Here is a 21,272-nt window from a genome sequence, read left to right on the forward strand (position 1 = left end):
TTTCTGAGCATAAGGACCCAGTATACAGACTCAACCCAGTTGAACCAAGGCACATTATTGTAAAATTTCAGCATACCCAGAATAAAGAGGGTATCCTAAAATATACCAGTGAAAAAAGAAGCAAGTCACATCAAATCATCAGGATTCAGAATGTTGTAGGACTTCTCAACAAAAATACTGGAACCCAAAAAATAATGGAGAATTTTGAAGGAAAGAAAAATCTTCAAAGAGTTTTATACCAGCCAAACCATCAAACAAATATGATGGCATCGTAAGGGTATTTTCAGACTTGCAAGGTCTCTTAGACCTTACCTCGAATACAGCCTTTCTCAAGGGCTTCTGCAGGATTTCTTACAACAGATCACTGACGTAAGCCAAAGAGGTATGAGATTCAACCCAGGAGAGACGCAAAGGGGCGTCCCCGCACAGTAACTAATGCACAGGGTCTCAGGGTACTAGCACCAAGGAAAAAAAGTTAGATTTGAGACATTACTAATTGTATGAACACACTGAAGTAAGTTTTTACAATTCTGTCAGAGAATTTGACTATGGCTTTGTGATAAATATAGAAAAATACCAAAAAACCCACAGAAACATGAGGCGATTAGCACTAGCAAAATTAAAGTAACTCCTATAGGAAAGGAAATGAAATCCAGCAAGAAACAATAAAAATCTTTATAATATAAATGCTAGATATTGATTTAGCCAAAAATTGAAATATATCTATATAGAGAATAGGAAGAAAAGAAAGTGTGTGTAGTTGAGGAGATGGGTGTATAAAACAAGAAAACTAAATCCTTATTTAATAGGATCTTAATAATGTAAACTTTGGGAAATATAATTTATTAGAAATACAGAGGTAAATGTCAAACCACCCAGACTAAAGTATTCAGAGAGGTTGCATCTGTGTTTTTGCTCCTGTACTATCTGACTTTCAAAAATATGTTCATGAATTATTTTGACAGAATTAAAATTAGATTAAAATGACGCTTTCCTGGCAGCTCAGTGGTTATGACTCTGAGCCGCTGGTGCAGGGGGCATGGGGTCGGTCGCTGGTTGGGGAACTAAGATCCTGCATGTGGTGTGGTGTGGCCAAGAAAGTGAGGTTAAAATGAATTGGGTTGGGTTGTTTGTATTGACATAGAAGAGTCTGCCTATTGTTATGTGGGAAAAACTGGATTAAGAAATAAAGTAATTTCATTTGTGGAAATATATATGTGCATATATATTATGATGATGATGACGCATATATATTATGCATGTACTTGAGTATGTGTAAACAAAAAAACTTGAAATATACCAAATGTTCACACTGCTTATCCAATAGGATTACAGAATACTTTAATTTCTTTAAATCTTTCTATATATTAGAATATTTCATCATATGTATGTAATATTGTATGTATTATTCTGGAAATGGAGGGAGTTTTTCCATTTTGGTAAAAAACAACATCTGAAGCATTTATATTATTAGAAAAATAAGCTGCGATGTTTATATAGTATAGAAATTTATTATTTTCCTTACATGTTTCTTATCCATTTGTTAAACCAACAGCTTGTCAAACAACTTCATCTATACTGCTTGAATACATTTATCCAGTCCCGGGCACTGAGTGTTGAATTTCCAGAAATGATGTCTGAGGTTATTGCTGCACAATTACCCAAGATCTTGGCAGGGATGGTGAAACCTCTTCTCTTTCATAAAAAGTGAATTCCATTTTTATCTTTAAAAAATTAAATTTTGTGCTATGTCTGTTTTTTTGGGGGGTCATGATTATGAGGTCGTGAGTTTTTACTGTGTTTTTCTCAAAGCCTTACATTTATAATGTGCCATACTGTGTAAATTTCAAAGAAAAGTTGTGAGGTTCAATTGTTTTCCTTTTAAAGCATAATTCAAATTTTTAGTGTTTTTGCTCACCCATATTTCCCTTGAGTTTACAAGGTTGAAACAATACTAAAGTGATTGTTAGTGTTATCTTATCCGTTATCATTTCATATCGTTTAGGTGACATTTTTAACTTTCACATATAACAGATCTACTTTAGAGAAAAGAGGAATCTCACATGCAAAAAAAAAAGCTGTTCTGTGTTCTTTCTATATAGCTCCTTTTGTCTCCCTGATTATATTTACAAAAATGAAACAAATCGGTATGCAAAATTGTAGCTATATGAGTGTATATACTTTTTTGTGAGAAGGTAATTTATAACCTTAACCATATTTTCCAAAGGGTTTTTAATGCAAAAAATATATAGAAAAAGAGTTTAAAATTATTGAAATAGATAGATGCTCCTCAAACTAAGAAAACCAGCTTATATGTTAAGACTGTTTCCCAGATCTGAAACACAGATCTCTAAGGAGGTTATTAAGGAAGGAGAGCCATAGTGTTATGACAAGTATATCATGAGTTTTGCAGTTTTCTACTAGCCTTTTGCGGGGGGAATTGTCCTTTAACAAGGCATTCTGAATTGAAATAGGAAGCCAGAAAGTCTGTGGTCTAACTCTCCCCGCTACATGTAGGGCATGTGGACAGTCACTTATCCTTACCGAGTCTCTATTATATTTCCTCATCTTTAATATTGGTGTACTAATAACTTTCCTGTAGGATGTTCCTTTTGGTCAGAGCTTGTTACTCACTTTTCACATCAAAGCAGAAAGGTATGGAAGGTAGGTGGGGGAAAAAAAAGAGGGGAAAAAAGAGAGAAGTATTACTGTCTTTCTCTACTGAGTGGGCATAGTGGACAAATCACAGTTAAAATGTGTTCAGTGTCTCTGATCCAGTCTAAGAGATATTTTCAGTTCAGTCGCTCAGTCGTGTCCGACTCTTTGCAACCCCATGAATCACAGCATGCCAGGCCTCCCTGTCCATCACCAACTCCCGGACTTCACTCAAACTCATGTCCATCGAGTCGCTGATGCCATCCAGCCATCTCTTTCTCTATCGTCCCTGTCTCCTCCCGCCCCCAACCTTTCCCAACATCAGAGTCTTTTCCAGTGAGTCAACTCATCGCATGAGGTGGCCAAAGTATTGCAGTTTCAGCTTTAGCATCAGTCCTTCCAATGAACACCCAGGATTGATCTCCTTTAGAATGGACTGGTTGGATCTCCTTGAAGTCCAAGGGACTCTCACTAGTCTTCTCCAGCACCACAGTTCAAAAGCATTTTAGGAAACATTAAATACCGGCTTAAAATAATATAACCAATAACTGGAAAGCACACAATTCACATTGTTATATGAGCTGAAAACACCCCTTTAGGAGACACAAGAGTTTTTTCTGAGGTAACACTGGACACCTAGATGTCACTGTTTTAAACAGGTCTATGTAAAAAATAAAATAGGTGTCACTGTTTTTTTAAATAGACCTATTTTTTAAAAAATACACACACACACATAAAACAGGAAGAACCACTGGTAAAAACAAAAACCAATCATTTTTTTTCTAAATAAAATAATTTATACCAATTTTAGGCATATATATAATTTTTAACAGTTCAGAGAAACTAGTAGACCTAATTCCTTTTTGAAATTTCTTTAAAATTGGATACTGTCTTATAAATAAAGCATACTACTTTATGCAGATTAATAGTTGTTAATGAGAAAAATAAAAAAAATTTTGAAAACAATATAAGAAACATTTACTAAAACGTTTGATTTCTTAATGCATTTTTAAATTACCCATTCCCTTCAACTGATGGATACTTAAAGTTTACCAGGGGACAATAACATAGAATCATCTTAATGAATAATAATAAGACCCCCAAAACAAGGTGATTTCATCTGACCAAAAAAACGTAGCATATCATAATGTTACCATTACTATTTCTTGCCAATAACTGTTTCCATTTTCAGAATGAATTAGATATAGTGCAACTGTAAACAGTGAATCCTCATAAGGCATTTGCAATGGGGGTTAAAACAATTTCAAACCAGGACCCATGGCTTGAGTTCTTCAGGTTCACGTGCCAAACAGGTAATAAACAAATTTCATAATGCTTGGTTATAACGTTCAATAAGAGTTTAAACCAAGAATTTCAAATAGTCTTAACATTATTAAAAAAAAGGTCTCTTCCTTAGTGTGTCTATCTACATGTCTTTTTAAGTGAATACATGTGTGTTCCAATACAATGCTGACGGCTATCTGGTCTTTCAAAGTTTAAACACACAGACTCATTCTCTCTCCATTCTCCAGGCCAAAGTTATTTTCCTAAAATGGATCTAATTTTGCCATTTCCTCACTGGAAAATATTCATTGACTTCCAGTCACCTACTGCAGTTTCTCAACTATATGTATAGCTAGCTGCACATTACAGTCTCTGAAAGAGTTAATCACTCAACTCTGTCCGACTCTTTGTGACTCCTGGACTGTAGCCCACCAGGCTCCTCTGTCCATGGACTTCTCCAGGCACAAATACCAGAGTGGGTACCCATTCGCATGTCCAGGGGATCTTTCCACCCCAGGGATCAAACCCAGGTCTCCCACAATGCAGGAAAGTCTTTACCATCTGATCTACCAGGGAAGCCCACTGCAGTCTCTAGGAGAGCTTGTTACAAATACCCTTTCCTGGGCTCCATCTTCAAAGATTGTATTTTAACTGGTCTACGCTTCTTATCAATGCAGTGACATAGGAGTCACTCTGAAATGGTGTTCAAACATCGGTTCCTGTAACTTGACTCTCCTCATCCTCCACTGTCATACATTCACCTTTTATTCCAGCCGCACAAATCTTTAGGGTCAGTCTCCTGCCTTTGTTTCCCCCTTTTGATACCAGTCCTGTCTCAGCTCAAGGGTCTGTGAAACGTCACTTCTGTCATGTCTTCCTGTGTCTTCCAGAGAGTGACTTGTTTTCTCCTAAGGTTCCCCAGATTTTGTGCAGATCTGGATTACAATAGTGCATTATTCTGTATTCTTACTCTACCACTAGTCTGAGAGCCACTTGGATAGAAGACAGTCGTGTTCCTCATCAGGGAGTCGAATGCCTTGTTCTCTGGGTTCGGTATTACAGTGAATCCCATGTGGGTTTGTTGCATCAAGACGTGTTCCTGTGTGCATGACTTGATCACTTTCTCTTCCCATGGCCCCTATCTTCATCTCTTTAAATATTCCACCTTTTCTTTTCCTGCTTTGTGAGTTTTCTCCTTGTACTGACTATAACATAGAAAATATAAGTACATTTTTCATTTAGTAAGAACACACTTTATGCTGCCTGTTCTAAATCTTAAAACAGAATGGAATATTATTTCCTCCCTAAAAAAAATTCCACAAATATAATTGTTTCTTAAGAAAATATAAGTAGCTCTAAATTTTATTCTAAATACAATTGAGGTTTGTATTAAAAATCTCAGTATACAAAATTTTCTCATCTCTGATTTCATTCAATAAATATTTATTGAGTGCCTGTTACAGCACAAGTAAATGAAGGTGTCTAAATCCTAGGATTTAATATTTCAAGCTAAGGTTTAAAAAAGTTAAAGCTTTTGGAAAAGAACATGACATCACCAAATTGAAGATTTGTATTCTCTAAATCTTTTCCTCTACAAATTTCTGCTTACTAATGTCTCTGTTCTTATGTAGTCACATAACTTTTATCTTAATTTTATACGTCATGTGCTTTCTGGAGGCTCTAAAGTGAAATTAAATCAGAAAAAGAAGGTTATACTTCAGACAGTACTTGAAGGATAGTGAAATAGATTATTGAGTTAATAAAACTATTTCCCTGAAAAAGGTTTGAGAAGCTATTTGGGTCTGAAGCAATTAGACCTCCAGTGTCAGTTGTTAAATAACAATTGTGTTTTTATTTTTAAAATGGCATTTTAAATTAGGCAGAACTATCGTTTTTCATATTTCACATTAAAATAATTAGTTGCTGCACAGATAATATGCAAATATGGTAGGTAGTATGTTTTCTACAGAAGGAATGCCTTTCAAATAGCCATACCATGTCAACCTGCAACTTCTAAACAGCTACAGTGGACAGTGAGTGCTGTGCAGAGAGCTGATCTAGACCCTCTCTCCCTTTCTCTGCTGTTTAATACCTGGCTGAGCAAGTCTCATTAAACTTGCCTGTGCCAACTGTTTTGTGATTAATAGAAATGAAAATGAAAAGAAATACACAAGTGTTCAGAAATAGTAACTGCTATTTTTATGTTTTCTTTAAGCCATAGTTCTAGTTATGATTTTATCAGGTTAATCTGGTATATTCTATAGTGAAACCAAGGAATCTAGAAAAGGAAGTTGCTTTATTGCTACCTCTGTGTACATATGAATATTTAATATATTTGATTTGAAATTAGAGTTCAAAGTATTCAGTTAATTTCTTCCTCTGAAAAAAATACAGTCTTTTGAGTTTGTGGCCTGCTTTATCAAAAATCTAAAGAGCCTGTTCCAATACAAAGAACAAAGGTACTGATTTTGACCTTTTTAAAAAAAGTATTTCTTTAAAATATAGAGAGGTTGACTAAAACACAGCCATTCCAAAAATCTATGCTATATAGTTCATGCTCAGATTATTTTTACTGTGGTAATAATTCTGCATAAAGGAACAACGGGTCTGGAAATCATAATGAAGTCATCAGCTCTCTAAAAAAATTCCTGTCCTTAAGGCCATGTTATAAAATTCCCAAAAGAGATCTTCATGTCTGCTTTGATCTTTCATTCTTTTGGTAAGAAAGCTATTAAATTTCTAGAGTTTTACTATGAATACCTGAGCAATTTCTCTCATGTGCATGTACTCTTTACCTATCAGATTTCAGAATCGAATATGAATTCTTTTAAATATTCATGCAATCTCCAGAGAACTGTGTATAAGTTCTCAAAAGAGCATTTTTTCTCAATTTTAAAGCTATTTTATTTTTATACTTGAGAACTCACCAACCATGTCTCCATTCATAAAGTTAATGGATAAGCAGACAATCAAGAAAGGGTAACTACTAGTTGGATATGGGGAATTTTTGCAGCTCTTAAATTTTGCAGGAAATACATAGCCAGAAAATCTCACAGGTTTGCCAAGTCCTAAATTGCTTATCCACACTAGACTAAGCCATGTAATGATTTTAATGAAGATAATATTGCTTGATTTCTGTGGTTTCACTATGTTTTCCCTACTCAAAATTTAGTGAAAAAGGCAGTCTCTATCTCTCCATCTTGCATCCATTATCTATTTAATATACCATTATTCCACACTCTCTGGTCCTTATCAAATTATCAAATTTCACAAGTTGAACAAAAAGCAGTAAAATAAATGACTGCTTGCTTCATATTATGGAATCCAATCCAACCTGGATTGGTCTACGTCCATATGAATCCAGAATGTGAACTGGGTCTAGACAACTGCATTCAGGTTGGCTCACATTCCCGTTAAACTCAGGTTTACAGACCATCAGTTACTTGGGGCCAATAAAACCTGTACGTCCAGAGTTAGGCATGAAACAGTATGGCCTTAAAAACATGAAAGAAAAGAGGCTAAGTGTAGCTTTCTTTAATAATTTGTCCTCTCTGTCATTAGACAAGATTTGAGAACTTAGGGAAGGGGGCATTGGTGATCAGTTAAAGAGCGGCATTTCATGGTTGTTATTCAGCCGCTAAGTCATGTCTGACTCTTTGTGCCTCCATGGACTGCAGAATGCCAGGCTCCTCTGTCGTCCACTGTCTCTGGAGTTCGCTCAAATTCATGTCCATTGAGTCAGCAATGCTATCTAACCATCTCATCCTCTGCTGTCCTCTTTTCCTTTTACCTTCAGTCTTTCCCAGCATCAGGGTCTTTTCCAGTGAGTCAGCTCTTCGCATCAGGTGGCCAAAGTACTGGAGGTTCAGCCTCAGTCCTTCCAATGAATATTCAGGGTTGCTTTCCTTTAGATTGAGTGACTTGTTCTCCTTGAAGTTCATAGTGGCAGTGATTTAACATGTACGTTACCTAAATATCCTATCGCCAAAGCAAAGACAATCTCAAAGGGCTCTGCTCCTCTTCTTGGAGTTGATGGTGTTCCAAGGCAGCGCTCCGGGCACTTGCCTGGAGGCTGCGCCCTGGCTTGTCCACAGCCCTGTGCAGCTGTGGAGCTTGGAAGAGTGTTACAGGACAGCTGGATTAGCCCCAAAATGTCAACCTCATTTTCAATTTACTGGCTCTTGTTGCTTTATGTCATGATGACCTTACATGAGTTTGTTTGCTTTCTTTCTACTTGCAGAGGGATGGGAAGGCATTACTTTAAGCTTTTGAAAGCTAAAGCTGGTTGAAAGCTTTAACTGACAAAAGACTTACAGAGAAATATGAATTAAGCCGCTAAGAAAGCTTACTCTCTCCATTGCTTTAAAGAAAATTAAATTATTAACTGCAGTGTGACATCAGTATCATGGTCAACATTTAGATATATATGAGCAAACTATTTAAATGGTATTGTAATCTTTTGAAATTGCTCTTAATACATCAAATGCTAATATAGCCAATTTAGCAAGCATAACTTTTTCTAAATGAAACCTACTTAAAATGTTTTCCTCTTGTCAATTACATATAAAGCTTAACACCTCTTTCTATGAAATCTACTTACCTGTGAGAGGTTTTTGTTGTTGTTATGAATTATTTATAGAAAGCAGTAGTTTAAAACTTTTTGCCATTAAACTTTTACTAACCCCCACCTTCAGAATGCTAGATTTTAAAGTATCTCCCCACCAAATTGTATTCCTATTAAGAAATAATTGTTTTGTTTTCTTCACATTGTTTATTCAAAGACATATCAATTAGAGTTGCTGAGTAGGATAGCAATCATGTCCACTCTGATTTAATGGGTTTTGTGCAACTTTCACTGGATAAATGAAAAAATGTTTTTTAAATATGTAATAGAAAAATAATCAACGGGCATCTATCATAGCTTTCTCTTAAGAGCTTTAAAATTCATGAGAAACACCAGAAGTTTTATGGAAAGTTAATATAATCATACCATATTCTCATCAAAACAGAGACATGCAGCTTTGCTTATTCTCTGTAGGCTAAGAATAGTATCCAACATTTACTTAAAATGGTGAGTCCTATATTTGATATAACTGAGGGTAGAAAGAGATTTTCAAGTGGTAGTCTTTAGAACTCATCATTTTAACCAATTTAGTTTCTTCTTATGAACTGAGTATAATGTGCATTTTCACTTTTTCTGATACATGTACATCCACAAGAAAAGTCAGAACATAGTTTTTTTTTTTTTTAATTTTTCATTGAAATTTGGGACAAAAACAAGAAAAAATATAAAAATTCTTCATATTTTGCAAGGAGTAAATACAACTTACAGAAGTGAAATGGAGAAGTACTCTAAACAGTAGCTTTTCCCCTTTATTATGGAGTGAACAATCATGCTAATGATACAAAACATGAATGATTATCTACCGTGATAACAAGGGTAAGTGTTAGAAAATTATCACATACTCTCCAATCATATGAAGTATAAATATGCCCAGAAGCTTACTTTTTGCTTTTTAATAAAGATGCCCATTTTCTAACTTGTGGGTAAATAGTTTAGAAAAAAAATCACTGATCTCTAAGTTTCTGTTTACTGCCAGTTAGGTGTCAACAGGTGAAAAGCAGGGAGAGAAGGAGAGGGGCGAAAGAGACAGGGAGAGAGACAAGAGGGGGAAAGAAAGAGAAGTGGCAGGAAGGGAAGAAGGAAGGAGGGGGAGGGAGGAAAAAGTTAGGAACAAATTATCCATTTCAACCTGAACTAAAATTTTATTAATAGTTCACGTTAATATAAAGTAACTGACTCAGTTATCTATGTTAATAGAAAGGGAAAAAAAGCTCTGAAATATAAAAAAAAAAATTGTGGGTTTTTTTTTTTTTTTTTTGCAAAGTTGAAAAGTCTTACTTTAGGAGTAATTTTTAAAATTTATTTATCTTATTTAGGAATCATTTTGTTCTTCACCAACCAGTTACAAATATTACTGTGTTGCTTGTCAGTTATTCTACCAGAATGTGGAGATAAGCAGTGAGTACATTAGACAGCAATCCTACCTTCTCTGAGGTTATAGTTGGATGGGGACTGGACTCGGGTAAATAGATAATTACAATGTTGTGTATTGAATGTCATTGTAGAGAAAGTACAGGGAGCCGTCAGAGCACACGAGGGGCACCCAGGCTGAACGGAAGAAGAGTGGACAAAGGCATCTTGATAAAAGGTTTCTCAGTCGTGATCTAAAAGTGGTTTAATAATTAGTTGAGCATGCAGAATCAGCAAACGCCCAGGCCAGGAAGAGAAGAGTATTCCAGGGAGGAGGTGACGGCACAGGCCCAGACCTGACGGTGTGGGAACGGGGTGGGAGCCGATGAGGAGGCGGAAGAAACCAGGCCCAGGAGATGAAGCGTCTTGTAGCCAAGTCCAATCGTGCAGTCTTGACGCCTGTAGAATTCAGATTGGTGTATAAGAAAGCTCACCCTCACTGCCATCTGGAGAATAGAGTTGGAGGTGGCTGATTCTGGAGACAGACAGAACATTTGTTAGGAAGTTGCAGTATTCTAGTGGAAAATAGTGGCCATAAACATAAGAGTTGGAGGTGATCATTTCTTCCTCCCTAGTTTTCCAGAGATTAAAAAAAAGAAGAATTATTGACAGAGTTTATGGAAATAGGTGCCGTATAAATTGTCAAACATAGGTCAGATGCCTGTTCTGTCACTGTTGAAATTTCAAAATTTTCATTAAAAAAGATGATAAAATTAGTGTACCAAGTTCTAGAATCTTACCAAACAATCTACAGCTCTACCTTTGCACGTCTGTTAAATCTCAAGATCCTGGTTTTTGCACAAAGGTAAGACTAAACAGCTTAAGAATCAGCAAATGGGAAAAGAGGGAAACTAAATTGTATTCAGCTTAAAGAAAATAAAGACATCTTTTGTATAGATCCTTCTTCAGATGCCGTTATTCAGTGTAATTGCAAAATAGTACGTACAAAATTGCTTAGTTCTCTGCAAGGAGTCTTGACTTCTTGATGATGTCTTATTCATGAAGACTTCTTCCTGACACCTTCACAGAGTGAGGGGAGTCAAGGAAGGCGGGCTGGTGAGTGAGAGAGTGGGGAACGAACTTGGCACATGGAAATAGCGTATCTATGGCTTTTCGTTTCACAGAGCCTTATTTTGAATTACCTCCTCCAGTTTCCATCCAGTGCTGTTCTTCCTTTTCACTTCCACTAACCCATGACAACTGGGAAAAGGAAGACACTTCTATGGGGGCAGTGGCGATGGAAAGGGGTCTTTTTTCTTCTGGACCTCAGTGGTCTTGCCCGTCCCTCACCACGCATGGTCATCAGAACCCACCGCTGTCACCTCTTGTTTAAGACACCGGCTCATGATCGCATCTGTTCTCTTTTGTCCAGGGTGGCAGGGGGCTGTGACTTGTCTGATTTTGTCTGATTGTCTGACTTGTCTGATTTTGAAAGAATCTTCTGTTCCTTCCTGGCTCAGCCCATCTTTCTGAGGCCAAGCAGCTTTACCCATCTGGCTTCTGTGTGTGGTCACCTTTTCTGTGAAGCCCCCACCCAGCTGGCACCATGTTGAATCCATGCTTTCCTGAGATGCTTGCAGACTTTATAGCCTTGCACAGAAGCCATGATTTTCTTGGATTTCCCTTGACTAGTCTGGATGTTCTTTTGCTCATCCCACTTCCTTCAAAACTGGGATGCTATCATCTGATCTTCTTACTCTTCCAGTTCCCTCTTCTGAATCACAGACTCGTCTCACTTCCTCTTCCTGTGTGTTGGAAGCTTCCCCTGGGTCTTAGACTGAGTTTTCTTCATCTATTCATGGGAATCCTTTCTGTTTGAGTCCATCACTTGAGGATGTCTTTGAGATTTAGGCAATCATTGTTTTTTTCTTGGAAAGTCCCATTCTCCAGACTTGTCTTGCTCTAGATTTCAAGGACCGATTGTGAAATCAGAAGGTGAATGTCAACTTCCTTTAAGCATTTCTGCTGTAACAACTCTGATTCTTCTTGGAGCAACATGGCCGCTTCCAACTGACCAAGAATAGGATCAGGTGTCAAAAAGAAAAACACAAAAATTAACATATCTCAATAAATGTATTATTTGGATGTGCTTTTGGAATCGTGAATTTTTCTGTCAAGAGGGTGAGACTCTCCCTTCCCCTGTACATGCCTGGTTCTCTCTCTGTGTGTGTGTGTGTGTGTGTGTGTGTGTGTGTGTGTGCTCAGTCATGTCTGACTCTTTGTGAGACCATGGACGGTAGCCTGCCAGGCTCAGTGTGTGTGTGTGTGTGCTCAGTCATGTCTGACTCTTTGTGAGACCATGGACGGTAGCCTGCCAGGCTCAGTGTGTGTGTGTGTGTGTGCTCAGTCATGTCTGACTCTTTGTGAGACCATGGACGGTAGCCTGCCAGGCTCAGTGTGTGTGTGCTCAGTCATGTCTGACTCTTTGTGAGACCATGGACGGTAGCCTGCCAGGCTCAGTGTGTGTGTGCTCAGTCATGTCTGACTCTTTGTGAGACCATGGACGGTAGCCTGCCAGGCTCCTCTGTCCATGGAATTACTGGTTGGTAACAAACCTATAAAAATTATAGCATAGTGGGCTTGTAATGGCATCATCACATACTTATTTTTAATCTAATGCTTTGTACTCACCTGACAGATTTAGTAGACTTCTTTACACATAGTTGATTTTTACATTTTGTTATGTTGAAGTTGATGAAAAATCCTCTCTATTCCTTGTTAAACTAGTGTAATATTTGGCAAGCGATACAAGGAATCATCATTTTCCTCTCTCAAGATCCATACCCTTTTAGGTTTCCACTGCCTATCCTATCTTCAGTAGATTGTAGTGTTAATACAGAAGATTTATACCTTGAAAGATATTTTAGCCCTGATATACTTCTTGAGTCCAGTTCCACGCTCCTAGCTCCTCATTTTTAAGTGGAGAGACGATGTTTGAAGTTCATCTGAGGGTCTTACAGAGAGGATTAGACTCTCCTTTTGTGTTTGCCTGGCACTGGTTCCCTGGTGATGGTCAAATGGCAAATGCCTAACTAAGAATCAGGTGATAGTGCATGCCTGACACTACCGTTACACACTTCTTTTCAATCTAATGTTCAGAACTCTGCTTAGTTTTTACACTAGAGGTAGACTTCAGAGAAAATATCTTGTGATTCACATGAAAAAACTCAGTCAGTCTGCTCCACTTGACAGGGGTCTGACATTAAATTGGTTGGTAGTTTGAAAGTAAAGAAATATATTTTCCAAACAACAATTTACCACTAATTAATTAGTATTCTTATTACTAGTCTGTGTGATATTAAAAATAAACACTTCTATATGTCTTTCTTAATGAATTAGAGCACCTGAAACCTCAGTATAGTTATATACAAGATGCATAAAAGTCAGCAGTCACTTTAAATTTATGATCAACATTTCAGGTTGTATGGTAGTGAATGTGGAGATTATATAGGTTATATATTATGTAGGTAATATACTTGACTGTGTGTATGTTTTAATGAAGAAGGGACTGAATCTCAAGACAATTACATTGAACCCAACTAATTGTTCATGATGACAAAATGCCCTCAACTGTTTTCTAAGAAGATTCAATAATGCAGTGTATCACACTGGTGAAGTAAAAGTTTTAATGTTTATTATACAAAATATTATTGATTTTCATGTGAAATTTAATATACTTAACACTAAAGTGAAAAGAATGTAATCCAGTTAACAAAGTATTTCAGACAATTACTGTGAATTTGGTTTCATTACTATGAATATAATTTAACACTGGACATATGCAAATATGCTCCTTTGGTAAATAAGTTCCTGTTGAAGTCATATATAGTTGTGTAAAGACATTCCCTTGATAGCCCCTTGTAAGATCAAAAAACATCCCTGCTGCTGCTGTTGCTAAGTCACTTCAGTCGTGTGTGACTCTGTGCGACCCCATAGACAGCAGCCCACTAGGCTCCTCTGTCCTTGGGATTCTGCAGGCAAGAACACTGGAGTGGGTTTCCGTTTCCTTCTCCAAACATCCCTGCTGCTGCTGCTAAGTCGCTTCAGTCATGTCCGACTCTGTGCGACCCCATAGATGGCAGCCCGCCAGGCTCCCCCGTCCCTGGGATTCTCCGGGCAAGAACCCCTGGAGTGGGTTGCCATTTCCTTCTCCAAACATCCCTAGCATCAGTGAAATATGGTGTGAGTATATATGCATTCTTCATTCATAGAATCCCACTGCTTCTACTTCTTTTATTAATTTCTGTTTATTTAGATCAGGAATCAATATGCATTCAATAAATATTACCAGTCTTTTTAGCTGCTACTTGAGTAGGACTTCCCTGGTGGCTCAGACGGTAAAGTGTCTGCCTACAATGAGGGAGACCCGGATTCAATGCCTGGATCAGGAAACTCTCCTGGAGAAGGAAATGGCAACCCGCTTCAGTATTTTGTCTGGAAAAGCCCATGAATGGAGGAACCTGGTGGACTACAGTCCACGGGGTCGCAAAGAGTCGGACACGACTGAGCAACTTCACTTCACTGAGTAGATGCTATGCACAGGCCTTGTATTGGGAAGGAGTTTTACATATATTATCTCTAGTTCTTACAGTCATTTTGCAAGTTAAATACTGAGTTACATTTTACAGTAGAGAAGACAGAGGTTCAGAGTAGTTCATTAAATTTGAAAAACAATTTCTTGCACTATTGCTCTTCAAAAAAAAGAGAAAAAAGGACATTCTGTCACATTTTTTCCAAATTAAATTAGTTTTCCTGGCATACATATTAAATCTTTTGTAATAGTTTTTATTTGAGAAATGAAGAAACAAAATCATCCTTATTAATAGATGTGCTGTATGTTTAAGCCTCATGAAGGTGAATTGGCTTTGGAATTCTTACTAGAAGTATAAAAAGCTTCTGGAATGGGAAGTCACTTTTCTGGGGAAACCAAAATATAAATAACATCAATTTCCCAACATTATAGCCTCTGTTCAGGAATTCATCAAATATCCAAAGAAACTCAACTCCTCCCCTACTAAATTTATTACTAAAGATTTAAGTCAGATTTAATCACTGGAAATTATATATAGAGAAAGACAGAGATTTATGCAAGCAGTTAATTGACATGGTCTGTGTAGTTGTAAAAACGGGTCTTTTATTAATAGAGAAATAACTTTGGATCGAACAGTTCACTGATAGCTTCTAGGTCTTAAAAATTACTAGAATACAGTGCCTTTTGAAATATATACATATTAAAGTATATTTTAAAATCCTACTCCAAGTGAAATTAGGGAGTATAATATACATCCTTCAAAGTCAGAGTTTCTTGATTTGTAGCCTCAGGGTGGCTCCAAGTGCCTTGGCAATGAGTGCTTTTTAATGGTTGGAATTTTGAGGATATATTCTCAATATTTCCATTATTATATTTACTAAGTGGTTTTGATAAATGATGCCTTAGTGCCTGTCCTACTTCAGATATCTTGCTTTGTGTTTTAATCCTTATGTACCAGAAGGCTAAGATAAATAACCATCTATATTTAGAGGTAAGATAGATACAGACACAAAGTATTTTTGTTGAAAATTACTTAAAGTTGGACCGTGTTCTACGTAAAGAGAAACAACTGTGGTAAATATAAAAATATTCATAGAATTCATATTTAAATTTTGAAATTCTTCCTGAATTTAGTGACGGTTTTAGTGGAATTGCACGATGAAATTGCTTCCTTTAAGTAAGATTTAAATCAGACCAATGTGGATGATATAGAATAGAAGAAATGTTTTTATTTGTAAGAGTTATTTTGTTTTTCACAAATTTTACACATTTCCTAATGGTGACAGTGATTTAAAGATGTACTCTTCTTGCTGAAACATTATAGAATCATAAATAATTTATCAAAAGAAAGAATAATTTTAAGAATTTGGATCAATGTCCAAAAAGTATTAGATTTTTTGTGAAATTTTTATCGTTTACATGCCAATATTAGTTATTCAAGTTCCTAAATGACATTTAAATTATTGAAATTATGCACAGTAAGAAATTCATATTATCTAAATTCCCACAAAATGTGAGAAAATATAGAAAAGGGGGAAAATCTATAAATTATGCAACAAAATTTAAGGTGAGGGGAGAACTACTATATTCACATTAATTAGCCAGGTTATCTACAGTTAGCTTGGTCAAATTTCGGAATTTTGGTTGAAGTATGTTGTTCATTTATTAAAGAATAATTATCACTAAGAATTTCTAAAAATAATAATTAATAATAATGACCTGGTTGATAAAAGGTAAGCATGGAGTGAACCAGAACATGCATACTTATCTCGTAAATAGAGGTCTAAGAATCAGTTTCAAATAGTTCTTCAGTTCAGTTCAGTTCAGTCGCTCAGTCGAGTCCGACTCTTAGCGACCCCATGAACCACAACATGAAAGGCCTCCCTGTCCATCACCAACTCCCGGAGCTCACTCAAACTCATGTCCATCGAGTCGGTGATGCCATCCAGCCATCTCATTCTCTGTCGTCCCCTTCTCCTCCCGCCCCCAACCTTCTTAAGATTACCCAAATACATGTAGAAAAAACAAACAGCAATATTGCACTTAGTTTTAAAAGATTCATCACTTCCCTAAAATGTAATGCTTTGTGATCATAGTATCTGTCTTCAATTCTTTGAAGCTCAATGTCTTCACCTACCTAGCAGAGAATATTTCAACAAAGAGCTTTGCTTTCAAATGAGATGTCTATAAAATTCCTTTGCACACTGTAAAACACTATACAGATATATTTTTTCTAAGAAATAGATAAGCACATGCTAAAAATCCTTAATAGTTACAACATATATTTTATGATGTAGGTAGTTAACATTAGTAAATCAACCTTTGGTGGCCAAACAAATATGATTTTTAATAAACAAACCAGTAAACTCACTGATAGAGCTCCTTATTTGTTGAAAAGCCATAAAAGTGAAAATCCTCACCCTGCAAATGAGAGTGCTGATCGGGCACAGAAGCACGTGAGAGAAGGCAGTGTGTGTGGAAGCCTGCCTGGGGGCTGGGCTCCCCAGTCCTCTGTGCACCTTCAGGCTGCTAAGCTCAGGCTTGAGCTTGTGGACCTGCTCAGTCTGCTCGACCACAACCTGTCATAGGCGATTGCTAAGAGGGCTTTTACTTAAAAAAAAAAGAATGTTGTCAAAAATGGTTGTTTGCACATCTTGTGAATTTTTCTTCCTTCCTAATGGAGACTCATGTTCATGACTACTATTTAAAAGGACTTCATTTAAAGCACATTTTATGAAAATAAAATAATTCCATGTTTAGAGTTCATGTATACTTAATATCTTCTCTACAAGTAGCTCAGTTAATAGAGTGTTTTTTAATAACAAATATGTTTTCGCAGTGAGGAAACTGGCTCAAGTAGAGGTGATCTGGGGACAGGAAGAGGTTATTGTTTGTTTCTAAATTATCTGAGTTGGCCATCTAAGATTCTTGTCTGATGGTTCATTTTACCTTTGCTGTGGAGATACAAAATAAATTTCTTCCAAAAACTAAGAAAATACTCAATTCAGAGGCTATTCATCGTTACATCATTTTCATAATTTTAATAACTTTCTTGCACAGAATTAAGTTGCATATATCATGTGGAGCTATAACTCTTTAACTTATTGCAATGTCAAGTTATCTATACTGAAGTAGGGCTTATGGTGAAAGTATTCTGGGATGCAGAATGTCTCAACTCCACATACATGCATTTGTGCAAGCTCGTGTACACAGCAATCTAGAGAAAGATGTAGCTAAGTTCCTTTAACAAGAGAGAACAAGGGTCATCAGTGCAGACTCAAATACAGGGGGAAATAGTTTGGAGGTTTAAAAAACTTGTGTTCCATGCTGTACTCTGACACTTCTGACTGCGCCAGTGTGAGTTACCTAACCTGTCTGAGCCTCATTTTCCCTATCTGAGGACATATGATATACAGGTATCTCAAAAGGTTTGGAACTTACAGTTCTATTCACTGCATTGTAGACTCTTCAACTTTGCCTTTTCTTTACACTGAAATCTAGACGAAAGTAGTTCAATGTAACTTTTAACAGATTTTTAATTTATATCTTGGCTTTGTTTAACCTCATGCAATTTGAACTTGAGTGTTTCCATTTAATTTCTGAAAAAATGAAAGGAAAACTTACTCTATTTCCTATACATCTATCAATAATCTGAAAATTATGGTACTTACAGAAATTTCCCCAAAGTGATTTTTACTCTCTCAGTTATAAAATTGGATAGCTATAGTATGTAACACTAATGAAACTTAAAATACTGACTTGTGATATTTTCAAACATAATGTATTTTTCCTGCATTAAAACCTACTTTTTTGTACTTTATTGTCAGTAAATTGTAATTCTCTGAAATAGTGATTTGTGCCTGATATGCAAAAACAATATCCTTTCGCCTTTCCATCTCCTCTCTACACTTTCCCTTTATTAACACTTTGGTTCTGAAAAACAAATTACGTTTTCCATTATACTTTCTTGAAGTTGATTTTAATGTTATAATTCAAAATGTTAATTTGCATTTTAATTCTTCCCAGTTATTTTCATGTAATCTTATTGTTATAACTGCTTAAACTAATAAGCGAATGGCTTCAAACCATACCCCGAGGATAAATGGTTTAGACGGGAATATGGAAGTCATTTTATTAAGTCCAAGTTAATTGTGAAATAATTTCAACTTAAGATTAACAGTGTGCATGATAAAGGTAAAAATTAGTTATTTAAAAATCATCTTCAAAATGTGTATTTCAAATTAATAATGTCTTCTCTATTAATTTGAAAGTCATTATGTTTTAATTGTTTTCTGAATCAGTATATTTTTCTATATGGAATTTTTGAATGACATGAAAAGAACATGTACCTCTAGAGATGTATAAGTTAATTCATCTTATAATAAATAGAAATCTATCATTTAAAACATTACTGTTAAAATGCATTATTAGTGTTGATATATTTTATTCACTTCTGCCTATCAAATTCATTATTTTAACCACGTTCCAAACATCACAATCTAGTATCTAAATTGATCCTCTTACCCAGATATATGTTGTACTTGAATTATCTTTTTCCTTATATATGTAATATGTTTTCCCTTTTTTCTCTCATTATACTATTTAAGGTGATTTAAAGCAAATGTTCAGAGAGTCATAGGATATTAGAGTTACACTGGCCTTTAAAAATCCTCTGGTTCATGAGTTCTGTATTTGTGGTTCAAGGAGTGGTTTGAGCAGCTTAAATCCCAACACAGTCTCGTGTCTTCCATTGCTTTCATTAACTTTTTAACTCAGCAACAACAACAAAAACTTGTAAGGAAACAAAACAGTTTGACCACCTCATTTTGCAAATAAAGAATCTGAAGCTCAAATGAGTGCACAAGTCATCCAAAGTCATGGAGGTTGTGAATGTAAAAGTTGGAGTGAGGCACCAATTTGTAGGTTGAACACTTAATGTTATTGCTCAAGTAGAATTCCCAACAGAAGTGGGTTTTCAGCTGATACAGAGGCTGGAAAATTGCGGGTTCCCTTTAATTTTGTTCACATAGATTTGAGTTAGTGAATTTAACCTCCCATTTCAGTTAGCCTCACAATATTATTTTGATACAACTATAAGATAATTATTATTTGCTATCCATATTTTATGGATTAATATGTATAGCAATAAAATATGGATTTATTGAAAAGTTTAAATGAATTTCTCATATTTCTGCAGATAAATGAAGTTGTTTTGGGACACATTAAACTTCTATCATTCTTTTTTCTCAACCAAAAACAATGATAGAATGATAGAAGTAGACATTTCTGCTCCACTGATGATTATCTTTGACCTATTCATCAATAAGTGTGTGAAATCTTTTACTTTCTTATTTTTTCAGGCTAAAAGACAAAAGCAAAGGTCAGAATAAAGTTTAATGAAGAGTTTATTAGTTCTAGAAATTTGTAACTTATCTACATCTCATCACTAATCGGCACAGAATTCAGTAGAGTGATTTCATATATGAAATGAATAAATAAATGATCTTTCTCTATATTTTACGTTTTCAAGCATTTAAAATCACAGTTTTACAGACCTGGAAGAGGAACGAAACTGCATTATCTTCCAAAAGTGACCAAGATAAAAAAAAAGAAAAGAAAAAAAGAAGATGTAGGTTGTCAACTAAATACTTGATCCAATGAAACCTACTTTTATGAATGAAGGTCTATTAATAAATTGGATTAAAATGATTAGGGGGGGAATGAAATACAAAACATTTCTTCAGACCATCTAAGGACCTGAAAAATGACAAGATGGAATGTCCCCCACAGTTCCCAAGAAATTAACCAACATACATCAAGGTTGTATCATGTGCCATTCAAGATCTTAAAAGGTTATCTAAGTAGAAGACAAGTCCATCCACATTTAATTCATGATCTTATTAGAGCTGAGGAATACTGCACACATGATAAAAACTCAAAGGAATTTATGCCATTTTATAACTAAATCTTAAATCATAGGCTTCAATTCTAGTGTTATAATTCAGGGAAGGGAGAGAGGCTAGTGTAGCCCAAAGGAAAGTAATCTGGAGCTGGGTCTGTTGGGCTTGGAAAGGTTGACAAAAAGGGAAATAGCAAGTCAAAGTGGTAGCATGAAATGCTTCATAGTTGCAAACTTTTGACAAAGTCTTTGGAGAACAAGGTGATGAAAAAGCCAATGAAAACAGTAGTGCTTGAGTATCTGAGAAATTCATATTGTGAAAACACAGTCAGTGAAAGAAGGGGCCTAAGACAAGTATCTTAAGTAAGAAAACTACCATGGTTTGACAGTGCCATTAAAAAGATGTTAAATAAGAAAAACAGGAAAGATTATTGAAAGAGAAAACTTAGAACTTGAAAAAGAATTAAACTGTACTATCACATGAAAAATGTCACAGTAAATAAATCTTGTCCCCACAGTCATCTGCATGGGCCTTTCATTTAGGAATTATTTAATAGCTAATTATTTCTCAAAGCTCTGTTGCTGATATTATAACTTATTTTTATGTTTCTTTTCCAAATAAAAATTTCAACATCTGAGAAATGCAAACCCAACTATGTCAACAGAGCAGCCACTCACTTTACAAGCAACCCAAAGAGAGACAGAAAAAGAGCCTGAACATGTGCTGGAGGTTGGGAGGAAGGTGGGTGAGTTGGTCCCATAGCAGACTGTGGTCCCTTACAGGGTCAGAGTCCTTTCATTGCCAGGAGAGGCAATTGAAAGAAAATGTAACAAATCAGCTTCTCAATTACATTAACAAAGGTTTTAGC

At 35.9% G+C, this 21,272-nt stretch overlaps 1 protein-coding gene across 2 annotated transcripts in view; it reads left to right on the top strand.

Annotated features, from left to right (window-relative positions):
* PGR (progesterone receptor) overlaps window positions 1–18,853 on the top strand; it is a 131,691-nt gene extending 112,838 nt beyond the window's left edge. For both annotated transcript variants that reach the window (XM_055422894.2, XM_055422893.2), the window contains one exon: window positions 1,556–18,853. In XM_055422894.2, the coding sequence (XP_055278869.1) occupies window positions 1,556–1,620 (65 nt within the window). In that variant the 3' untranslated portion in view covers window positions 1,621–18,853. The remainder of the gene's footprint in view (window positions 1–1,555) is intronic.
* The last annotated feature ends 2,419 nt before the right edge of the window (window positions 18,854–21,272 follow it).

This window comes from Moschus berezovskii, chromosome 14, assembly GCF_049115385.1.
Source record: "Moschus berezovskii isolate FMDL1 chromosome 14, NW_MosBer_1.0, whole genome shotgun sequence".
NCBI lineage: Eukaryota > Metazoa > Chordata > Mammalia > Artiodactyla > Moschidae > Moschus > Moschus berezovskii.